Genomic DNA, 20911 nt, shown 5'->3' with positions numbered 1-20911 from the left:
TCAGGGTGTCCGAAATAAGTGCTTTCAGCTGACAACCCCCTCCAGGAGTTGCTGGGTAACAGCCAAACATTATGACATTTGCGACACACAGGCGAGTCCCTGTGCCTGCAGCTCCCCTGCACTTAACGACTCACAACAACTCATTAGCTTGTTTGCTTTCTTCCACCTGGGCAATACAGGCCTAAGCAGGGACAGAAAGCCCTGGAAATTGTAATGGTAATAGAAAACGCTGTTTAAAAGCCATCGATTGCAAGGCCAGATCACAGTCATCTATTCCCTGTGAGCATGAGCTGGTCCAGCCCCTCTGCGATCCTGAGGATTCAGCCCGGGGCAGGTTGATCTGGAGAGGTCTGTGATGATTCCTAATGGCCAGCAGTGCTTTCTGCTCTCCCATTTGCTTCCTTCAACCTCGCTGAGGGATGCCAACAAACATCTTTTCCTGTGAAAAAGCTGGGATGGAGCTGTGGGTGGATGTGAGTGTCCTGCCCACAACAACCCTGCTCCTCCCACCTTGGGAGCTGATATGGTGAAGGAGCAACTACACTGCTGCTGGCAAGACTCTCCTACTAGATAAAGATTTTTTTGTGTGTGTTTTATTTTTTCTTTTCCCCTACTGCCCAAAGAGCTGCTGATTAGCCCATCTCTTGTCACTGTGGGCAAGCCTGTCCTCTGAGGGGTGCACATGCTCATATCTCCTCTCTGGAATTTTCTGGTCTCAGAACCACTCAGATCATAAAATCACAGAATGGTTTGGGTTGGAAGGGACATTCAAGACCACCTCATTCCAACCTCCTGTCATGGGCAAGCACACCTTCCACTAGACCAGGTGCTCCAAGCCCTGTCCAGCCTGGCCTTGAACAGGTCAATATTTCTTAAACCAGCAACAATTCTGGCTGTAAAATTGTCAGAGACCCTGCACACACACACACACACACACACACTTCTGTATCTGTTGGTTATCACAGCTCCAATGGAACCTGTGGAGCCAAATTTATCCCAGGCATTTGCAGCAGGCAGGTAGAATTCCTGCATCCCATTGTGGATGCATCGTTCATCCCCACAGCAGAACAAACTGCTTCTCCCTCACACCCAGAGTGAGATCTGAAGGCAGTGGGCTCTGTGGGTGCCATCCAGCATCAGACAGGTTGAGAGATCCAACCGCAAACCCTGCTCCTCTGCTCTGCTGTGCCCCTGGCACAGTGCCCTCCCTGCCCTCCTGCTCACCCCAGCACTCACCATCCCCCTGCCGACTCCAAGCAGCTCCAGAATCACTGTGGGTCCTTTCCTGATGATGAATATGATCTGTTCTTTACTGCTGCTGTTTTTGGCAGCTTGTCTCGTTATTCTAACTGCTTTTCATGAGAAATTTCTGTCAGGAATCCCTCCCTGCCCTGCATATACACACATACAGACACTTAACTTTAATCCCTGACCTCTCATTGCTGTCTCCATTTATTGCTGTGAATTGTTTCTTGGCCTTGGTCCATTCCTTCTCCTTTTGGTTCCTCTACAACTTTGCTGGGTTTTATAGACTCCATTATTTTCCACTCCTGTCTCAGTGAAGGTCACTAAGGGAAAATTCTGGCAGATGCACCCACAGTGCAGTCCCCAGCCCCACACCAGACACCTCAGCAATGCCCTGAGCAGATTTTCCTACATTTTTTTCATAGTACCCTCCAGGTGTGGCATCACATCTACCTGTGGACCCCAAACTCAGACATCTCACTCCTCCCAGCATCCTTGCCCCAGGTACTATTTTTCCAGGTGTCTTTGGCAAGAAAGCAAGAACAGTCCCACTCACGTTTTTTCCACACCCTTGTCTGGGGTGAATTCTATGGGCAGGAAAGCAGGAATGGCTGCTGGTCTTTTGAATTCCTCAAGGCCAAAGATTCCATAAGATCAACACGGTGTCTCATCTGCCCTCTCCCTGCTGCTCTGAGGGTACACTCAGCCTGAAGAGGGGACACCTGCCCCAGGAAAGGGTCTGGATGGGGTTTGGCTGCCTCCCCTCCCCAGTTCCCCCCTGCCTGGGGTCAGTCACCTACCCAAATCCATGTCAGCAGCCTTGGGGCGGTGGGAGCAGGGCACATTCTTGAAAATGGCATCCAGGATCTTCTCCTTGACCTGTGTGATGGTGTCACAGTTCAGGATCTTCACCGGGATCTCGGGGCTGTTCACGTTGTCGGGGTTCACGCAGCTCAGGACCTGAGAGAGAGGCAGTGAGACCCACCACACATGGCACAGCAGCACAGGCACCCTCTGGCTGCCCCTCTGGCTGCTCTCTGCGTCCCACAAGCCATCTAGGGTGCAACAGTGGGGAAAAATGGGCCTTGAGAGTATTCCCTCCTTCAAGAGGGCGCAGGGATCTGGTTTCACATGGGGGGGATTCCCTGTATCCACAGCTGTGCCCAGGGAATTAAAGGAAACTCCGTGTTTGGCTCTAAGTATGTGCTGTGGGCTCCTAGATGTTACAGCCTCTAAGCTGACTTAGGGCTGATGTGGAGTTTTTTCTGAACTGGTGTCTCATATCCCTGTGGGCTGGAACTGCTGTACCTGTGGGAACAGCCCTTTGGATTTGAGACTTGTTTCCTTGGCATCTTCATTATACTTAATCACAGAATCACAGAATCACAGAATGCTTTGGGTTGGAAGGGGCCTTAAAGATCATCTAATTCCAATTCTCCTGCCCCAAATTCCACTAGGCCAGGTTGCTCCAAGCCCTGTTCCAATCTGACCCTGAACAATTCCAGGGATGGGGCAGCCACAGCTTCCCTGGGCAACTTGTTCCAGTGGCTCACCATCCTCACAGGGAAGAATTTCTTTCTTAATAACATAGAGGCCATGAATACCAGCTCATGGGTTCTGGTGCTTTCTGTACCAGAACCTTGGTGCAAACTTTTCATAGAATCCATTAAAAATGTACTTAGTTCTGACCCTGACTGGAGCCCAACTGATACCCACAGGGCTCTCCAGAGCTTTCCTTGGCCTCTGACCCATTCCATGCTCCCTGGATAGCTGGCAAAGTGCCCTAATTCAGCAGTGGTCTCCTTGCAGTGCCACTTGACTTTGATAATTCGGGTGAAAACGGTCTTCAACCTCTAAACCTTAAATCTGCCCAGACATGGCACTGACCAGGCCCCTCTCAGAAGAACGTGATTAATTTTGAAATGCGGGGCTTCTTTAAAAATGAAACACAAGCCGACATCAACAACCTCTGCTTTCACATTTAGCAGAAGAAAATTGACCCAACTGGAGAGGCCTCTCGTCCCTCTGAAGGAAAATTTAATTTTCTCCAAAGGCTCTGTCCAAGAGTAAATTTAAAGCACATGGGGTGGTGAGGGGGGAAAACCTTAAACACACACACAGAGTGTTTAACAGCAACCTGCTGCTCACCCTTGGCCATGTCTGCACTGACCATTCTGCTCTCTTTTGGCTACAGAAGTGTGAAGTCTATAAAGTTTTATAAACTTAGCACACCTCTGCACTTGAAAGGAGTGTTCCCTGGTGCTCCAGGCAATATATAGCTATTAAATGTTCCTGGGCCACTTTTACAAGTGCAGACATGTTAGTTTTGGTGCCTGAAACAAATTTTATCTTGACTGTAAATTCCCTTCTGTAGCACACAAGAGGTGCTGGACCCTCCATCACTTCTATCTTCACCTACTAAGATGCAGTGGGAGCTCAAAGTTGCTTAAAACAGGGTGAAATCATATCAGTATAATTACACACTGGCTCCCCAGGCTCCCTTTGGTGATGTTATGCTCAACTAAGAGGGACTTGTGAAGATTTTGCTTACAAAGAGCTCTGTGATCTTGCTGGATGAAAGGGGAGATGTAAATATGAGATATTGATTAGATCATAATGCTATTATTTATGTGTCACTTCCAGAAGTATTGAAGAAGCATCAATTCAGATAATAATAACAGCCCAGATTTACAGTTCTGTGGCATCTTTCATCTCAAAGGATCACAGAATTAGACAGAAAAAGCCCTGTTGAAATGCATCCAGTGTTGAGGTTATTAGTTGGTATAGCCCTGTGCAGCCCTCCTGGGTTGTGCCCATTCCTTGCCTGCAGGAACCTCTTCCTCTGCAAACTCCTTGGGTGTATCCAGACAAGAAACACCTGATTGCTGGGAGCCTGTGCTGCTCTTGGGGTTATGGTTGGGCTCCATGACCTTAAAGGTGCTTTCCAACTTAAATTATCCTATTACACACCTGTAGGGAAATGGAAAAGGGATGGCAGGCTGGGACAGCTCTTTTGAGAGTGTTATGGGGGTCACACATGGTTCTGGAGACCAAGGTACTCTGCAGGTGTCTGCCAGAGGTCTGATCTCAGCTGAGGTGAAATGAGCTGATGCCAAGCACAACAAGCCCTGTGCTGGGATTAATCCCTGATTCAAACAGCTGGAATTCAGTTTAGTCCCCAACAAAAAGCCCTTTAGTGCTCTTTAAAACAATCTGGGCTGCCCTGCCTGGCCAACATCTGGCCCAGAGGACCCAACACCTCCTGCAGGTGCTGACTGGTGTCCACCACACCAGTACCCACCATCCAGCTGGAAGGTGACAATGAGGTGTTTATCCTCGAATTTCACAGGCTGCCAGGTTTGGAAGGTGTCAGAAAACTCTGCCCAGTGAGCCACAGTCCTTCATGCCTTGACTACCACAGCCCTTGATTTCCTCTGCCAGCTCAGCTGGAATAAGAAGAAAGAGCAGGGAAGGCAATATTTGAAAGAAGTTTGCTCTCAGGGGTTTTAGACATAGGTGGGGAAGGTGATAGTCCCTGTAAACCCCTGAGTTGCAATGGGTTCATTACAATGACCATCAGGATTCTCTTTTCAACATTTTAGGGAATTCAAACATCACTTATGGAGACCAACACCCATCCCAGAGCACAGGGGCTTTGACATATGTGCCCCAGGTTTCACATCAACTCTCCATTGGTGTTTTCCTGCTCTCGTGGAGCAAGAAACTTTTCTCTGTACTGATGAAAACCAAGCTAAGACAAAGAACTAATCCCATTGCTCCTGCACTGCTGCTCAGCTGCATCAACACATTCTTGGATGTCAACTGGGGAAGACACACACCCCCCCCCCCCCCCCCCCCCCCTGTGTTGTATTCCCACAGGATTAGTCACCCTAAGGGAAGTTTTGCAGTGCTGATCTCCCAAATACAGTCACTGCTGCTGCTCCATTACACATCCCCTGCCTTTGAGCCCTGAGGGGCAGAGCTGGTGAAGTGGAGGAAGGGGAGAGGAGACTTCAGTGTCACTCAAGGATGTGAATGTTGTGGCACTGAGAGGACATGAGCACTTGGCACTGCTGTTCTGTCACGCACTGGGGACTGTGTCACATGAGGATGTGCCAGTTGTGGGGTCAATATAAAAAGGAATGGGACTGGGAGCACGCTGAGCAGTAATTTCTGAGCCCTGCCCTTCCCCTGTATGACCTTGGGATGTGTCATCTCATTGGATTTGTGTTTATTGACCTTTTTCAACATCCTTGGGGTTTTTTTATCTACCAGCCCTTCCAGTCATGAACTGTCTCTAAGTGTCTAATATACATGCAAAGCTTAGCTCAGCTAAGCCCTGATGGCCATTACAGATTACTGACATTTAAATAATAAAGGCAGAACTTGTAACTACTCATATGGCTCTGCAGTGTTTCAGTGGCCTGACCTGGGAACTGGATGTCCCTACAGCTTCTGTCCCTTCTAGATTGGGCTGGAAGGTTCAAGAGGGGTTGCAAACAGAGAGGCTTGGTGGAGAAAAAAGAGAAGGACCACCAAAAAAACCAAGCATAGGAAAGCCTTCTGATGTCATAGAATGGTTTGGGTTGGAAGGCACCTTAAAGACCATCTAGTCCAAACCCATGGGCAGGGACACCTTCCACTATTCCAGGTTGCTCAGAGCCCCATCCAACCTGACCTTGAACACTTCCAGGGATGGAGTGTCAACAACTTCTCTGGGCAACCTCTTCCAATATCTTGATGGTGACTTTCTTCCTGCCACCAAACTCCCTTAAAAGCCTTAACCAAAGGCAGCTGAAAGGATCTTTATCCATCTGAAATATGTTCTCAGGAGGGAGGATCCCATTAGGCTGCCAGCAGTGGAGCCATGAGGTGTGCAGGGATCACACAGGGTAGGTCTCTGCTCCAGATGTTCTGGGCATCTCCTCCCTATCACCCCCAAATACTAATTAGCCAACATTCTTGACAGCTTCTAACACATTTCTTTGCTCCCCTGTGTTATTTGTAACAACAGAAATGCAGCTGCTGCAGGATATGGATGGTTTTTCACCTCCCAGTGAAGGCAGAGCAGTGGCAGCAGCAGTGAGGGTTTTGCATCTGGATTCTCCTTTGGTGAATGGCTAAAACCCCCATGGATTCTGGCAAAGGCAGATGGCAGCCAGCAGGGATGAGATCTGCCTGTGTCTCATAGATGGGATAATGTAGCTGGGTTTTCAAGAGCACTGCATTCCAGAGATGATGAGCACTAACACAAAAGGGGGTTCCTCTGGGGTTCAGAGATTAAAGAAGGCCCACTGTTTAGCTGCAACCATTTATTCCAGCAAATCACATCTGTAAGTAGCTTTGTTTCTCCCGGCTGAAAATTCCTTTGTAAATACAAGAATTCTTAGAGACTGCAAAGACCCTCAGACACCAAGGGCTGCTTCCTTGGACACCTGTAGGACCTGGCAGACAGCAACTTGGAGCTACCTGGTTTTGGAGAGAAACCAGACCAAAACAATTTAAATTTAGTACATAAGGTGTGTGTTGTAAATCAATTCATTCCAGGTGCCTGAATGTGCTCCATCTTTTTTTTTTTTTTCTCTCCCTGGATAAGTCAATTCCTTTGGATCTGCTCTTCACTCAAACCATGTTTAAAAGCATGATTTAAAATATTAGGTAATAGAATAGAATCATAAAATCATAGAATGGTTTAGGTTGCAAGGACCTTAAAGATCATGTCGTTCCAACCCCCCTGCCATGGGCAGGGACACCTTCCACTATCCCAGATTGCTCCAAGCCCCATCTAACCCGGCCTTGGGCACTTCCAGTGATGGAGCATTCACAGCTTCTCTGGGCAACCTGTTTCTGTGTCTCACCACCCTCACAGTAAAGAATTTCTCTCTGATATCTACTCTAAACCTACTTTCTTTCAGTTTGAAGCCATTCCCCCTTGCCCTGTTAATCCATGCTCTTGCCAAGAGTCTCTCTCCATCTTTTTTTGTGGGCTCCTTTCAGGTACCACAAAGCCACAATTAGGTCACCCCAAAGCTTCTCTTTTCCAGGTCATGATTAACGAAGGGTAAAGAATAAATCATGGAATCCTTTAGTTTGGAAAAGACCTCTAAGGTCCTCGAGTATGTGCCTTCCCAAAAAAGCCCTGGCCTTGTGTTCCAGGGATAATGGCAATAAACAGCCTCTTTCCGTGTGCCACACTGCTGGAATTGGGAGTTACCTCAGCCAAGTGCTCAGAATATGTGAACATCTCAGTGAATTTTAGCCCCATAAACTGCAAACCCACAGTGCTGGTTCAGAGGAGGAGATTGAGAGAATTCCCACATTAAAAACACTAAATCAGTTCTTTGCTTTATTTCATTACTGTATATTTTTAATAAGATGTGTCACACTGCTGAAGGAAGGTAGGGAAAGGACAAAATTAAACAGAAATAAAGAGAAACAGAAAGGAAGAACAATCCTGTTCCCATTCTGCTGCTTCTTAATCTCCTTCACCGGAGCTGATCTCTGTAAATCTGCTGAGATTCCTATCGGGATATATTTGTCTGCTCTTGAGATGTAAGAGGGAGAGCTGATTAACATCAAACAGCACAAAGGGAAGGAGGAGAGCTTTCAGGCTGCTGTATAATTACTACTCTTTGCTGGCTGCTTTCTATCAAGCCTAAAAGGATCTGGGGGGATTTCCTTTGGTGAAAGGGATCACTCCATGTCTGTGTTTTCCTTCCTTCTGCTCCCTCTCTCCATGTGAGAACAGCCTCTGAATTGCTCCACAACAACAGTAAAGAAGGACCATGCTGATGATTTAACAGGAAAGCCACGTTTTTAATACGCAAAATAAAAGTGTGATCTTATTTCAGGATAAAATCCAACCCCCCATCAGACCTGGATTCAATCAAAGCTCAGCTCTAGACTGAAGACAAGCAGAATTTCAACATCAGCCCACCTGAGATGAGGTTTAAGACAGGTCAAGGAGCTGACATCGACTGAGGGTTGGAATCAGATGATCTTTAAGGTCCATTCCAACCCAAACCATTCTGTGATTCTATGATTAGGCACAGTTTTCAGAGCTATCTAGAGTGAAGTGAAACGAATGTCTCTCATACGAAACTGCAGTTAAAATAATCTGATCAATTTAGAGCATCTTCTGACGGGCCTAATATTTAGGGTTGGGTTTGTCTGAGGACAAAGGCACAGGAAAGAGAAAAATTACAAGGATCACTGAAGACTTAGAAAGTGATCTTTATCCTACAGAGACTTAGAAGCTCCGTGGATTTAGCGTATCCAGGAAAGAATGAAGGCCCAGAAAAACACACTAAGAAGAGATATCTAATGCTCTTTAATTGATGCTCTTTAATCAAGTGGGAAAGGGTGTAATCTCAGAGCAGAAGCTAAAGCTGCACATCTGCAGTGTATATCTTGCACTATGCAGACAATTCCATTTTGAAGCGAATGACTCAGTGCCGGGGATTAGTTTTCTTCCCCTTGAAATCTTTAAATCAACTTCATTTTTCTTTGACTTGGGCTTTCTCAAGAGGAATGGCTGCACAAGTTCTAGAGCAGACCTAAAGTCCCTCCACTGTGTACCTCTGACATATCCCTTGATGCTGAAATCCTCACGGGAGAAAAAGATTTTTAATTTTAATAATCAATCTTCAGCAGGGTTACCCTGCTGGGATACAGGGATAATTGTCCCAGAAGGTCAGCATGCCCATCATGGGCTTCTGTTCTCTAAATTCCATTTTTCTAGAAGGTTCTGGACAAGCCCACAGGACTCAGAGCACTCACCAGTGTCTTGTAGTCGATCTGCTGTCGGATGAGCTTGTCCTCACTCAGGGAATACCGGGCCTCTCCAGTGATGGAATCAATGGGACCCTTCTCCATCTGCTGCTTGATGGCACAGAAAAGGGAGAAGAGAGGTTCTCCAGCACACTCCTGCAGGGGTGAGAGACAACCATGAGGTGAAACAAGAGGAGGAGAGGTGAGAACCAAACCTACGTGGCATCTCAGTGACTGGCGTGGCTTGCCATCCCAAATCTCTCCAGACCAAAACATCAATGTATTCCATACAGCCCAGGAACAGAGGTCACCCTCCACTTCCACAGAGTGCAACCAGCCCTGGAAAACCAACCCCACAGTGTCCTGTCACGGGACAAAGGTGTCAGTGCTCCCTGGCAGTGCTGGGACCAGCAGAGTCTTGCAGGTGCTGTTCCAGAGAACCTGGAGGCAGCTCTGAAAGGGAGATGGACTGATGGTGCCTCGTTCTGGGTGTCTGGGCAGTGTCCACAGCCTCCCTGAGCACCCTCATGCTGGAGGCAAATAGGGATGCTCAGGCAGGAGCAGCTCCATGGGCCAGGGGAGATGTGCCCCTGGGTCTGTGTGGTTGCACTGGTGATGTCAGAGGTGTGGAGCCCACACGGGACAGCAACAAGCAGCCCACAGGCAGGGCCAGCAAACACACCTCTGCCTACTTTCCCCTCATCATTGACACACACTGCACTCCTCTCCCCACACTTTTCCCAGCCTCTCCTCCCTTGCTGCCCTCCCTCAGCACGTTCCCTGCCATGAACCTCTCCTCATGCTTTCCTCTCTTGCCTCTTTCCCCCTCCATCCTTCCTCCCCTCCTCACCCTCTCCTCTCGTGTCCCAACTCAGGGAGCGAGGTCTTTTTTCCCTGGTGTAAATCCCAAGGAAAACAAGTTAATAATCAGAAGCAAAGTGGCCCCTTTTTCAGTTCCTACACCTGTCTCCCACTTAATTAGCTTATCTACCAGCAGCATATTGCTTCTGTGTGCCTGTCTCTTGCCCTTATCAGGCCTCTGTTCAGGCTAAGGCAAGAAGACAAGTAGCTGAGTGGGGTGAAAAAAGCCTATTATAAAAGCAGCTCTTTAGAGAGTCACCTCCTTATATCCTTTCCTTTCAGCTCAGAGCAGGGATCTGATACCGAAAGTCACTAAAATTACCTTCCAGGGACCTTCAAAACTTTCCCCTGTGTTCATCCTTGAACTGGGGGAGGCTCAGGGGATTGGGGTTTGTTTGTGAAGCCTTGAACTGCCAGGCAGAAGGTGGTTATTGTGTCCAAATGAGGCTGTCAGGTGTGAGGATATTTAGCAACTGCACTGGGAGTGGGGGAGTGGAGCAAGCCCAGCTCCTTCCCAACAGGCTGGCTCTGAGTTTGGTCTCTTGGCAATTGTCATGGCTGGGGCTCAGTGTGGGTCCCCAAGGGGGACCTGTCATCACCCAGCAGGTCTCAAAGGCTGAAAGACTCTTTTTTTTTTTTTGCTACCCACCGCCCCAAGGAGACCTTCCAGGAGGAACAAGAGGGCTCAGAGGGTTCTTTCACTCTTTTGCTGCTGAGTGTCCTTCCAGCCGGGGCTGGATCTCAGTGCTGCCTCTGAATTGGGATGGAAGGGGATCTCCAGCCACCACACACCAAAAATATGGGTCACCACATGATGGAGAACTCAGGCTGCTGGTAAAAAGAGAGCATTTTCCATACAGGTCTCAATCATGGTCTGAAAACCTCCACATTTCAGCACTGATCCTCAGATCCCACCTCTGTGCAAGGAGAAAGACCAACAGGCTGCTCCTCTAACAAAGTGTCCCTCTTTTTTCTTCCTGGATGAGAAAACAGCCCATCTCTCCTATTAGGCAGTGACCTCCTTCCAGAGGAAAAAAAAAGAATTTTTCCTTTATATCTGGGAAGTTTTTGCCCCAACTAAACCTCACCAGGAAGAAATGTATTAAAGCAGCTGTTTTTCCAGGCTCCTCTTACCTTGAGGAACTTGTAGAGAAGGAAGGTGAACCAGTTGGTGAGCATTTTCTCAGCCACAGACTCTGTCCTAAAATCAGGAAGGGAGAAAAGGCAAATTGGAAATGATTTAGTTGCGCTGATCATATCAAAGAACTAATCAAAATATTGGCCTGGTCCATCTTACTGCCCAGATCTCTGAGCCCTGTGCTAAGTCTGGCATGACAATCTCAGGCTTCAGCATGTTTTGGATTTAGGGAACCTGCAAATTCTTACTGCCTTGTTGACTCTCCTGTGACCAGAACTCCCCATGTGCCTGTTTTTCAGTGTCTTTAACAATGAAAAAGAGTTGACAACATTTGAGGGAATCTTCTGCAAAGAGCTCAGGGAGGATAAATCCATCAAATATGAGGAGCTCAAAGCTAGGCCATATGTCAAGTAGGCTATATAAATACTCAAGAGAGACAGATCTAAATCACTAGGGAGCAGTTATCCAGCACTGCCTATCTCCCTGGCATTTGGGAGTGATTATACTCCTCAGTGTGGCAATGTGGAGCATTCACAGAGCTCATGCTTTTGCCCTTGAACACTCTGTCCTCCACGAAACAGAGATCCATCTCGAGGCTTCAGGATGAACTTTTCCTACAGAAAGACCAACTCAGACCTGTAAGTGTGGTTTGGACACCAGGAGCACAGGATAAACCTGTGTTGGCTCCACTACACGCACTGGTGCTGCTCAAGAAGAAAGCACAAGTCCCTGTCTGGTTGAATTAAAGTGGATCCTCCTTGTCCTGGCTCTCACCAAAGCCACACAGGGGTTCTTGCTTGTTTTTGTTGTTCCCTGCCCTGAAAATCTCTTTGGAGCTGTAGATGCCATGTGGGATGAACACTGGACTCCAAAACGGCCACTGCAGAAAGGTGTTGGAAGATTCCCTTCCATCCACAGACTCATGGGGAGAGAAGGGAAGCATCAAGTTGGATCCAGCTGCTCCAAATCATTGTGTGAGGACCTCACACCAACATGTGACCCAAGGCACTGAGCTATTCATGTGTTCTGTGCTGGTGCTGCTCAGGGCAGGACCTCCATCTCGGAGCACAAAGCACGTCTCTGGTTTCTCCTCATGTTTTCAGACCTTGGAACAGTGGATGTGCCTTCTCTGTTCCATGGTTGTCCTTCCAAAGGCCACAATTAATGTCCGACAAAGAGAACTAGAGTTAGAAAAGAACCGGAAGAAGGAGAAAGAGGAAAGATGCTCAGGACAAGACAGTAATGAGCAACCAGAGAAGATAAAGAGAGGGAGAAAGGGGAAGAAAAAGGAGAACATGAAGGGAGGAGACAGCTGGGAGGAGGCAGTGCCATCCAGCATCAGAGGAGAAGCACAGAAAGGAAGTCTGGGGACAGCTGCAGGGTGGTCACCAGCCAGGCTGGAGGGCTTGAATCACATCAGGGAATCAACTGACACCAAAGCAAAGTCCAGCCTGTGCCCCTGGCATTGCTGCCCTGAATGCCAGGAAGTGCCTTCTGCTCCCTTTTCTGCTGATTGACCATAGTGGGCCATGTGCCAAAGGAAAAGCCTCCCAGAAGGCACCAGAGATCTCTTCCCTGCCCAAGCCATCCATCATAATCAGCTGAGGGCTCCTCAGAGTTGGCTCTGAGCAGTGGCAAAGGCCATTCCTCTCCAGAAGAGTCCCCCTGATTTTACTCAGGATCAGAAGGATTGGTTCAGACCATGAAAAGGAGACTGATCCTAAAGGGAGAAGAGGCAGCACTTCCTTAGGCAGGGAAGGCACTTAAATTACAGAGCAGTAGATTTCTAACTCGAGGTTTCCCACAGAACTGTGGAGTTTAGACCTCAGACCAGGCCAAGAAGCACCAATTCAAACTTGTGCCTTGTATAAAACCAGCTCTGTTGTCCTGCTCAGCTCTTCTGCTGCCTTCCCCAAACTCCCAGCACCAATGCTCTGGGAGACACAGGAGATCCCACAGTGCAGCTGAAGACTCTCCATGTGTTCATAGGTAATCAAGGAACAAAAAACAAAGCTGGGAATTCCACACCCCAGGCAGGAGATGGAAGAAGTTGACATACTGCTCACCAGGGATATAACACAGCCTGGTTTATGGGATACACTTAGGGGTCCTACACAACATAGTTGGAGTAGGCTAAAAGGAAAAATAAGCCTAAATTTAACATCTTAAGCACACAGAGAGTCCAAAATAAGGGTTAGGAAACAGGGGCTTTTGCCACCCTTATGAAGCTTTATGGAGGATCCACATGAAAATCCAGAGATAGTTTAGTTCTGGGACTTTTAATTCCTTAACTGCAACTTAACCCAATTCTGTAGTTTAACCCAATTCTGTAACTATCAATCATTGACCACTTTTTGGTTAGGGAGGAGAGGAATCAAGAGCTACATCTTTCCTCCAAAGATGACTACGATTATGTTGGACAGTGGAGCGCAGGCTTCCCAACCCAATTCCCTCCAGCCCCAGCCATCCTCACCTCCGGAGCAGCAGCTTGGGGTGGTTCTTGCTCTCCAGGTTTTTGTCTATGAGGTCGGCCAGGAGCTGTTTGAGGACATCAGTGGCATATTCCAGCTTGCTCTGCAGCACTGTCATGATCAGCGAGGCCACGTTGCCGCGGTCCCTCATGGAGAAGCTGCGCTGGGACTCCAGAGTGCGGATGAAGGACAGCAGGAACACCTTGTTGTTGATGAGCTGGGCAAAGAGCTTCAGGCCTTTCTCCACCCTCTCCTGCCTGTAGCCAGGGACCTGCACAAGAAGAAAGGGAGTTTATGCCTTTATACCTTTCTCAGACCTCCCCAAATGGGTCTCACACTCTTTGCTGCCTCTCTGCCCTCATCCCTCCAGCTCCTCCAATTAAGGGAAGAGAGGAAGAGAGTCCACACATCATCTAATGATTAGGAAGCCTGGCAGAACTCCTACCCACAGCCAGATGATTTTTTCCGATCCTATGTTTCCCTTTCTGAACAGGACTTCAAAAAGATATTGCTGGTGCCTGGATGTGGTACTACACCACGTTATATTTTTATTTTAGTCAAACTGAAGTCTTATTCTAGTTTCATCTGAAACTTCTTTCTCATCCCTTCAAGAAACCTTCTAACAGAGGTTTGGGATTCAACTTTAGGAGATGCAGAAAGAAAGTAAATGGGAAAGAGAGAGTGGGGTCAAGTTTTGAGGAGATGAGGAGATGAAGAGACAGAGAGGTTTGTAAGTCTCTAATATATCTCTCAGCTGTGAGAGGTTGCTGAACTAGTTTTTATATAGAAGAATTTAGGACCTCAACACTGGAGCCTGTGCTCCACAGTCATAGAATCCTAGAATCACAGAATCCACTGGGTTGGAAAAGCCCTCCGAGATCATCCAGTCCAACCCTTGCTGCAACCCCGCCGTGGTTCCCAGCCCATGGCACTGATGCCACATCCAGTCTCATCTTAGACACCTCCAGGGACGGAGAATCCACCCCCTCCCTGGCCAGCCCATTCCAATGGCTGAGCACTCTCCTTGGAAAACATTCCTTCCTGATGTCCAACCTAAACCTCCCCTGGTGCAGCTCAAGTCCGTGCCCTCTTGTCCTACTGCTGGTTCCCTGGAGCAGAGCCCGACCCCCCCGGCTCCCCCCTCCTGTCAGGGAGTTGCAGAGAGTGAGGAGGTCTCCCCTGAGCCTCCTCCTCTCCAGGCTGAGCCCCCCCAGCTCCCTCAGCCTCTCCTCACAGCACTTGTGCTCCAGTCCCTTCCCCAACCTCGCTGCTCTTCTCTGCCCCTGCTCCAGCCCCTCCAGGGCCTTCCTGAGCTCAGGGCCCAGAGCTGGACACAGCACTCCAGGGGTGGCCTCCCCAGCGCCCAGCCCAGGGGCACAAGCCCTGCCCTGCTCCTGCTGCCACACTCTTCCTCAGCCAGCCCAGCAGCCATTGGCCTTCTTGCCCCTTTGGGCACATTCTGGCTCATGTTCAGCTCCCTGCCCAGACCAACTCCCAGCTCCCTTCCTGCCTGGCTGCTCTCCAGCCCCTCCGGCCCAGCCTGGAGCTGGAGGGGATTGTTATGGCCAAAGGGCAGGACCCGGCCCTTGGCCTTGCGGAACCTCAGCATGGTGGTCCATGGTGGGCTTCACCCTTCCTGGTCCTTCTGATTCTAGAAAAAAATGGAGCCTAAATAGGGAACCCCAAGCTCATTCCTCCGTGTTGCTGAAGCAGTTCCAGTCCTTGAAAAAAAACCTTCCCTGGAAGCTGGATGGTTTCACCAAAGAGCAACACATGTCACTGAGACATGGATGTATTAATAACCAACCAAATTTGGCACTTTAATACAGAATAAGTTGGCATGTTTAAACAACCAACTAATGCAGGCCCCTTATAGAGTCATTATTTTAATTCAGGAAATTAGAGTTCTTAACTCTTTTTGCATACAGCAAATAAATTACTTCCTAAATAGCTTGAGACAACCAACCAACCAACCAACAAACCACTACCACCCATCCTGCCAATAATTATTTTTAACTCACTTGCTTGAACATTTAATATTGTCTATCCTCGGGTTATTATGGAGAATTAAATAAAAAATAACAAGAAAAGTATTTTGTGCTGCATCTGGAAGCAGTTAATTAGCAAATGAACTGGAAATAAGTGAGACCTTCTCACTGCAGGATCTTTTGCAATAAATAGCAACTCCTTGGTGCTCCAGAGAAGGGAGCAGAATGGGAGCTGCCTTCTTCATGTTGGTACCAAAGATGTTGACACTGAAAGAGCTGCTGAAGCTTTACAGAGGATTAAGGAAAAAAAAAAAATGAATGGAATGAAAGGAAGGAGAGATCAAAGGTGGTGGATTGAAACATTAGCTCTGTGTGTATCTGCAGAGGGGAGCATCCGTGCTAAGACCTCTGTAGGGGTCAGATGCTATTCTGTGATCAGCTGTCTGGGGTTAATGAATGTAGGGATTGAAATTGGCTGTGGGGATAATGAAAGTGTTTGTGTGTGTGGACACACATGTGAGAGGGAGATTCAGCACCCCTTGTTTCTCCTGCCCATTTATTGAAGCTGCTGAGTTACTCGTCCTGAGGGAAAGCAGCTTGAGGCCACTTACCTGCACCCCACAATTAAATGTGTGCTGCAGTGAATGTGTAACTCAGCCTCCCACCCAGTCCCACAAGTCCTCCTTGCTGACAGATCAGGTTTTCTAATGGTTCTCTCCACACAGTTCAATGAATTTTGGCTCTTCCGAGTGGAAGGAGCAAAGACGAGCAGGGATCTCTGATTACACAGCCAGCCAAGCACAGGACTGCCTGTGCCAGCTCCTACCTCTCCTTCCTGCCAACTAACCCCAGTCTTGGCCTCCAGCAATCTCACCAGCCCATACCAGAGCCCCTCTGAAGATCAGAACTTGCCAAAGACTTTGCAGAGAGCTGAGCCAACAACCTCCCTGGCCTTGGCCATGGTGTAGCTCCTGATTCTCTGGCCCAGGTATTCCCAGAGAAGAGCCTGTCCATCTGCCAGAGCCTGATGTAGATTTTAGGCTGGCAGAACTCACCTGGGCTCCCATCAAGCTCTCTGTCACCACTGAGGTCACACACTTTTGGAGACCCCAAAAGTGGTGGGCACTGTCTCACTGTTCTCCCACCTCTGTGGTTCAGAGAGTCGGGGTGGAGGAGGAAGGTGTGGGCAGAACATTGACAGAGCAATGCTGCAAAACACAGAGTGCTGCAAAGGTGAACCTCCTTCAGTGACAGTAGGTTATTTTTATAGGGGTTGCCACAAAAATACTGGCCTCTTGGTAGCATGAGGGTCATACAAAGCTGGAGTGACACTGGGAAGTGTCCTGCTCTGTCACACAACTTCTTTTCCTTGCCCCTGCACAGCAGTAACTAATTAATCCAGTCTAAAAATCAAGCCACAGCAGGGTGAAAACCAAGGAGAAGCTTAATAGAGTAGGCCTAATGCACACAGATCTGTGAGAGTCTCTCAAATAAGTGAGGGATCAAAGAGAATTTAACAGGTAACAAGTGACAGGATGAGAAGAAATGGCCAAGTTGGGCCAGGGGATGTTTAGATTGGATATTAGAAAAATTTCTTCACTATAAGGCTCGTCAGGTATTGGAACAAGCTGCCCGTGGAAGTGGTAGAGGGATTTAAAAGATGTAGATGTGGCACTTGGGGACATGGGTTAGGGAGGAATTGGCAGTGCTGGATTAATGGTTGGACTCAATGATCTTAGAGGACTTTTCCAACCTTAACAATTCTATGATCTGAATCAGCAGCCACCATCTCCCCCTTTCCATATGGATTTTTAACGAGGTGCAGTTTTGTCCCTGGTAGCACACAACATTAGAAGCCACAATATCCGTACCACACCCCTGTCATTGAGGACCAAACAGGGAGGAATGAGAGGATTCAGAAGCAGCAGGTGTTGGTTTCTTACCTCCAGATCCCTCAGAACTGGGTGATCTTCAATGCCAGGGAAAAGCACCCTCATGGTGTAGGTTCTGTAATCCAGGAAAGGGATCCCAGCTCCATCCAGGTCACTGGTCAGCTCGTGGATATCTGTCTGCAACTCTGCAAAGGCTGGCACCAAAAAAAGGAACAACTCAGGTAGCAGTGACAACCCAGATCTCCCTCTCCATGATGGGAAAGCCCCTCAGACCCACATGCATGAGAGTAAGGTACAAGTGGAGAAGCAACTTGTGGAGAGGAAGAAGAAGGTGGACAAGAGCGGTGTCATCTTTCCTATACCACAGCCTTTCCCCAGGGACATGTGCCAGGGATTTCTCTGGACTGTGAATTAGCAAATGCAGTTAGGACAGGGTGGAGGAAGGCTGGGCTCAGGGAAAACAGGCAAAGTCAGATTAGACCCAGGCTTGAAGGCTCAACGCTCTTTTTGCTTGTGCTGTTTTGGCTCAAAGCTTTGTGGCTGGATGTCTCTTTTCTACCAACACTGACACTGTGCCAGCTGCCCTCCTCATCCTACCTTCTTTGCACTCCAGAGCCACCCTGGACTCCAGGTTGTCCATCTGCATCTGCAGGCGCTTGAGGGTGAGGTCGCTCTCCCGGGATTTGCGCTTGTAGGCGATGAGCACGGCCACAATGAAGATGATGAGAAGCCCACCAGCCACGGCAATGCTGACAATGGCTGGCAGGCTCAGAGGGCTGTCTGGAGAGATGTAGACCATCCCTGGGGAGAACTCCATCCCTCCTACACGAGCCTAGAGGGAAAGCAGGAAAGGGATGCGTTGAAACTGTCGGGGGAGCAGGGACACGGAGGAACTCCATCATCTCCTTGGCTTAGGCTGAAGGATGACCTCTTGTCTCCCAAGCCAAAAAGGGAAGTGTTTGGATAGAAGACATCTTAAAAACACATGAAATGCCACATAGAATCACCTCTGTTGACAGAGTGACCATGAACCCAACCAACAAACAGCTTGTGGTGCAACAAGTCAGTGGTCTCAATTTCCTGCCTCAGTATCAATTCAGACTTCATTCTGTGCTTTCCATTCCTTGTCCTGAACACTGTTTTGCTGGAGACTGACGTCACTTAGTCCCAAAATACACACTCATGGTTATGGTTTTGGGCATCGCACCCCACCATGGGACGGGGGACACCTGATCCAGTCAGTACAGTGGGACTGCAGAAATCAGAGTCACTGTTTTCTTTTCACTCTTCCACCAGATAAAACTGCGTCAGGAAGCCTCTGAGACAGTAAGAAGAAGCCTACAAAGACCACAAAGCCTGGCCCATGCTCTTTACAGCCCCTTTCTCAGCCACACATTGGCATGGTACAGATGCTCACCAGTGGGACAGGGAGTTGAACACAGCTTTTTGTTCTCCATGCACTTCCAGGGATTCCCAGAGCTGCTGCCAGCCTCTGGAAGGAGCTGCTGTGTGAGGACCTTTCTTTTAACAACCAGCAAGAAACCCTGCAAGCGTTCCTGCTGTAAGGCCAACAAAATGTTCTGCTGAAGCAGGTCTGTTAGGAGTCCATTTTTACAACAGGAACACCACTCCCAGCAGTAATCCCACAGGATCCTGCTTGCTCAGGGCTACTACAAGGTTGTTTAAAGCTATTTGTAGAGTAGACTAACTTTGAGTGACGGGGGAAAAGCTCTACTGAGCAGCCTGAACTATAAAAGAAGGCTCGTAGGGCTGTGCTGTGGTTGGGGAGCACTGGTTATAGATCAGCAGAAAGCTGGGAGGTGCCATGCTGTTGTGGGCTAGAAGGATTGTGATGTGGTGATGAGCCCCATCACTCACCCCAGAGGAGCTTTGTCACTGAGAGACACAGCTGAACCTGCACAAAGTGCAAAATCTTGCTGCCAGGTAGAAATGCAGTCAAGACCCCAAGGCTGAGTGTTTTCCACTCCCATTGCAACTGAGACCACTGCAGCACACAATTAAACTGTTTTCTTCCTCTGTTATGAGGAGGATCCCTCATGTTTCCAGCTCCCACAGCAGCTGGAGAAAACACCTCCCACATCCCAGCCTGATGTCCAGCCTTGTCCTTCATCCCTCTGGCTCTCAGCTCATCAGTCTGTCTCCAGCCTGCCTGTGCACACGTTAATCCCAGGCCTCCCATGGCTCAGCTCAGGCACCTGCTCAGGTTTCCCCTCTGGGTTGCAGGAGGAAGGATCTGGTCCAAGGATGAAGGGTTGGAGCCAGAAGAGACTATGGAGCAGAGTCATGAATTAATGAAGAGTTTTCCAGCTGCTCAACACCACAATCCTTTCTGGGGACATGAATCTCTGCGACCCCACCATCTCCTAGAAATTATTCCAGTCCCAGATGCAACCTCAGAGAAGATGCTGGTTTTACTCTACCACCAGGTGTAGGCTGCTCCTTACTGGGTCCTGATCAAAGACACACAGCTACAACCCTTATGTCATGGACAGGACAAAAATGAAAGTCTGAAAACCCACAAGGTCCTCTCATGCCATTTTTTGGACAGGCTTTAGAAAGGTAACAATGTCCACAATGAGAAATGAAACCAACCCCAAATTTATCTGCCCAGGTAATAAAGTTGGCCGTTCCTGCAGTATGACACTGATGACTTGTAGAGCATCTTCAGAGGCCAAGGAACAACCCACGTTGGTTGAGGAGGCAGCAGTGACCAGTTTTCCCATCTATTTCAAGATCCAAGGCCCAACTCACTTATACAACCTGCACAGGGCAGAGGTTTGGGATTGGTATGTGACACACTACCCAACTCACATCCTGATCCATGCACTAAAAGCTGTTCCCTTTTACTGTAGACCACTGTTCCAAATCCTCCCTCCTAAACCTTGCACAGTTTCCTTCCTGTCACAGTGGATCAGTAAATGGATTTATTCCATTTCATTTTCTCTTTCCAACAGTGGCCCTTTTCCTCCAAGCCCTGCAGTTAGACGAGTCTATTCAAGGAGTATCAGACTAAAATCAAACAGGCCCGTCCCAAACCCCAGTGCAGGTCTGTCCTCAAAGCTCAGAGAACAGCCCATCTCCATGGGTGGGATTTCTCTCTCCAAATATTCCACATGCACATCTGAGTTAGACGTTCCAGCACGATTTCAGAGTCAATAAAGAGAAAAAGCACTTTTAGGATGTGATTTATGTGAGCTGCTTTTGACACCTCCTTTTGACATCAGGATGAGATGTTTGATTCAGTGGAAGTTCCCATTTCTCTCCATTAACTAGGAGAGGATTTAGACTCCTAAAGGCAGGTGTCTAACAAAGTGTGTTCCTCTCCAAAGGTGGTTTCAACACTGGGAAGGTCTCACAGTCCACAAGTAAAACTGCCTTGATGTGAGAGAATCTGCCTCTTGAAGGAGAAAGCCTAAGAGGCTGCGATATTATTTTGAGAATTTAAAGGAAAAACAGGCAAATATATAGATATAGCCCTACTTTATTTCTTGGGCCACCAAGTGGTTCTAGAGGAAGCTGTTTATG

At 48.3% G+C, this 20911-nt stretch overlaps 1 protein-coding gene across 4 annotated transcripts in view; it reads right to left on the bottom strand.

Moving 5' to 3' along the window:
* Positions 1–20911, bottom strand: part of PLXNA4 (plexin A4) — a 450677-nt gene that overhangs the window by 32647 nt on the left and 397119 nt on the right. For all 4 annotated transcript variants that reach the window (XM_027665966.1, XM_027665967.1, XM_027665969.1 and 1 more), the window contains 6 exons: positions 17963–18197; positions 17417–17559; positions 13488–13756; positions 11011–11077; positions 9025–9171; positions 2046–2205 (listed from right to left, as the gene is read on the bottom strand). In XM_027665966.1, the coding sequence (XP_027521767.1) occupies positions 2046–2205; positions 9025–9171; positions 11011–11077; positions 13488–13756; positions 17417–17559; positions 17963–18197 (1021 nt within the window). The remainder of the gene's footprint in view (positions 1–2045; positions 2206–9024; positions 9172–11010; positions 11078–13487; positions 13757–17416; positions 17560–17962; positions 18198–20911) is intronic.

This window comes from Corapipo altera, unplaced genomic scaffold (assembly GCF_003945725.1).
Source record: "Corapipo altera isolate COAL_440 unplaced genomic scaffold, ASM394572v1 178, whole genome shotgun sequence".
In the NCBI taxonomy this organism is placed as follows: Eukaryota; Metazoa; Chordata; class Aves; order Passeriformes; family Pipridae; genus Corapipo; species Corapipo altera.
The sequence above is the reverse complement of the archived record's forward strand: the minus strand, read 5'-3'. Positions and strand labels throughout refer to the sequence as shown.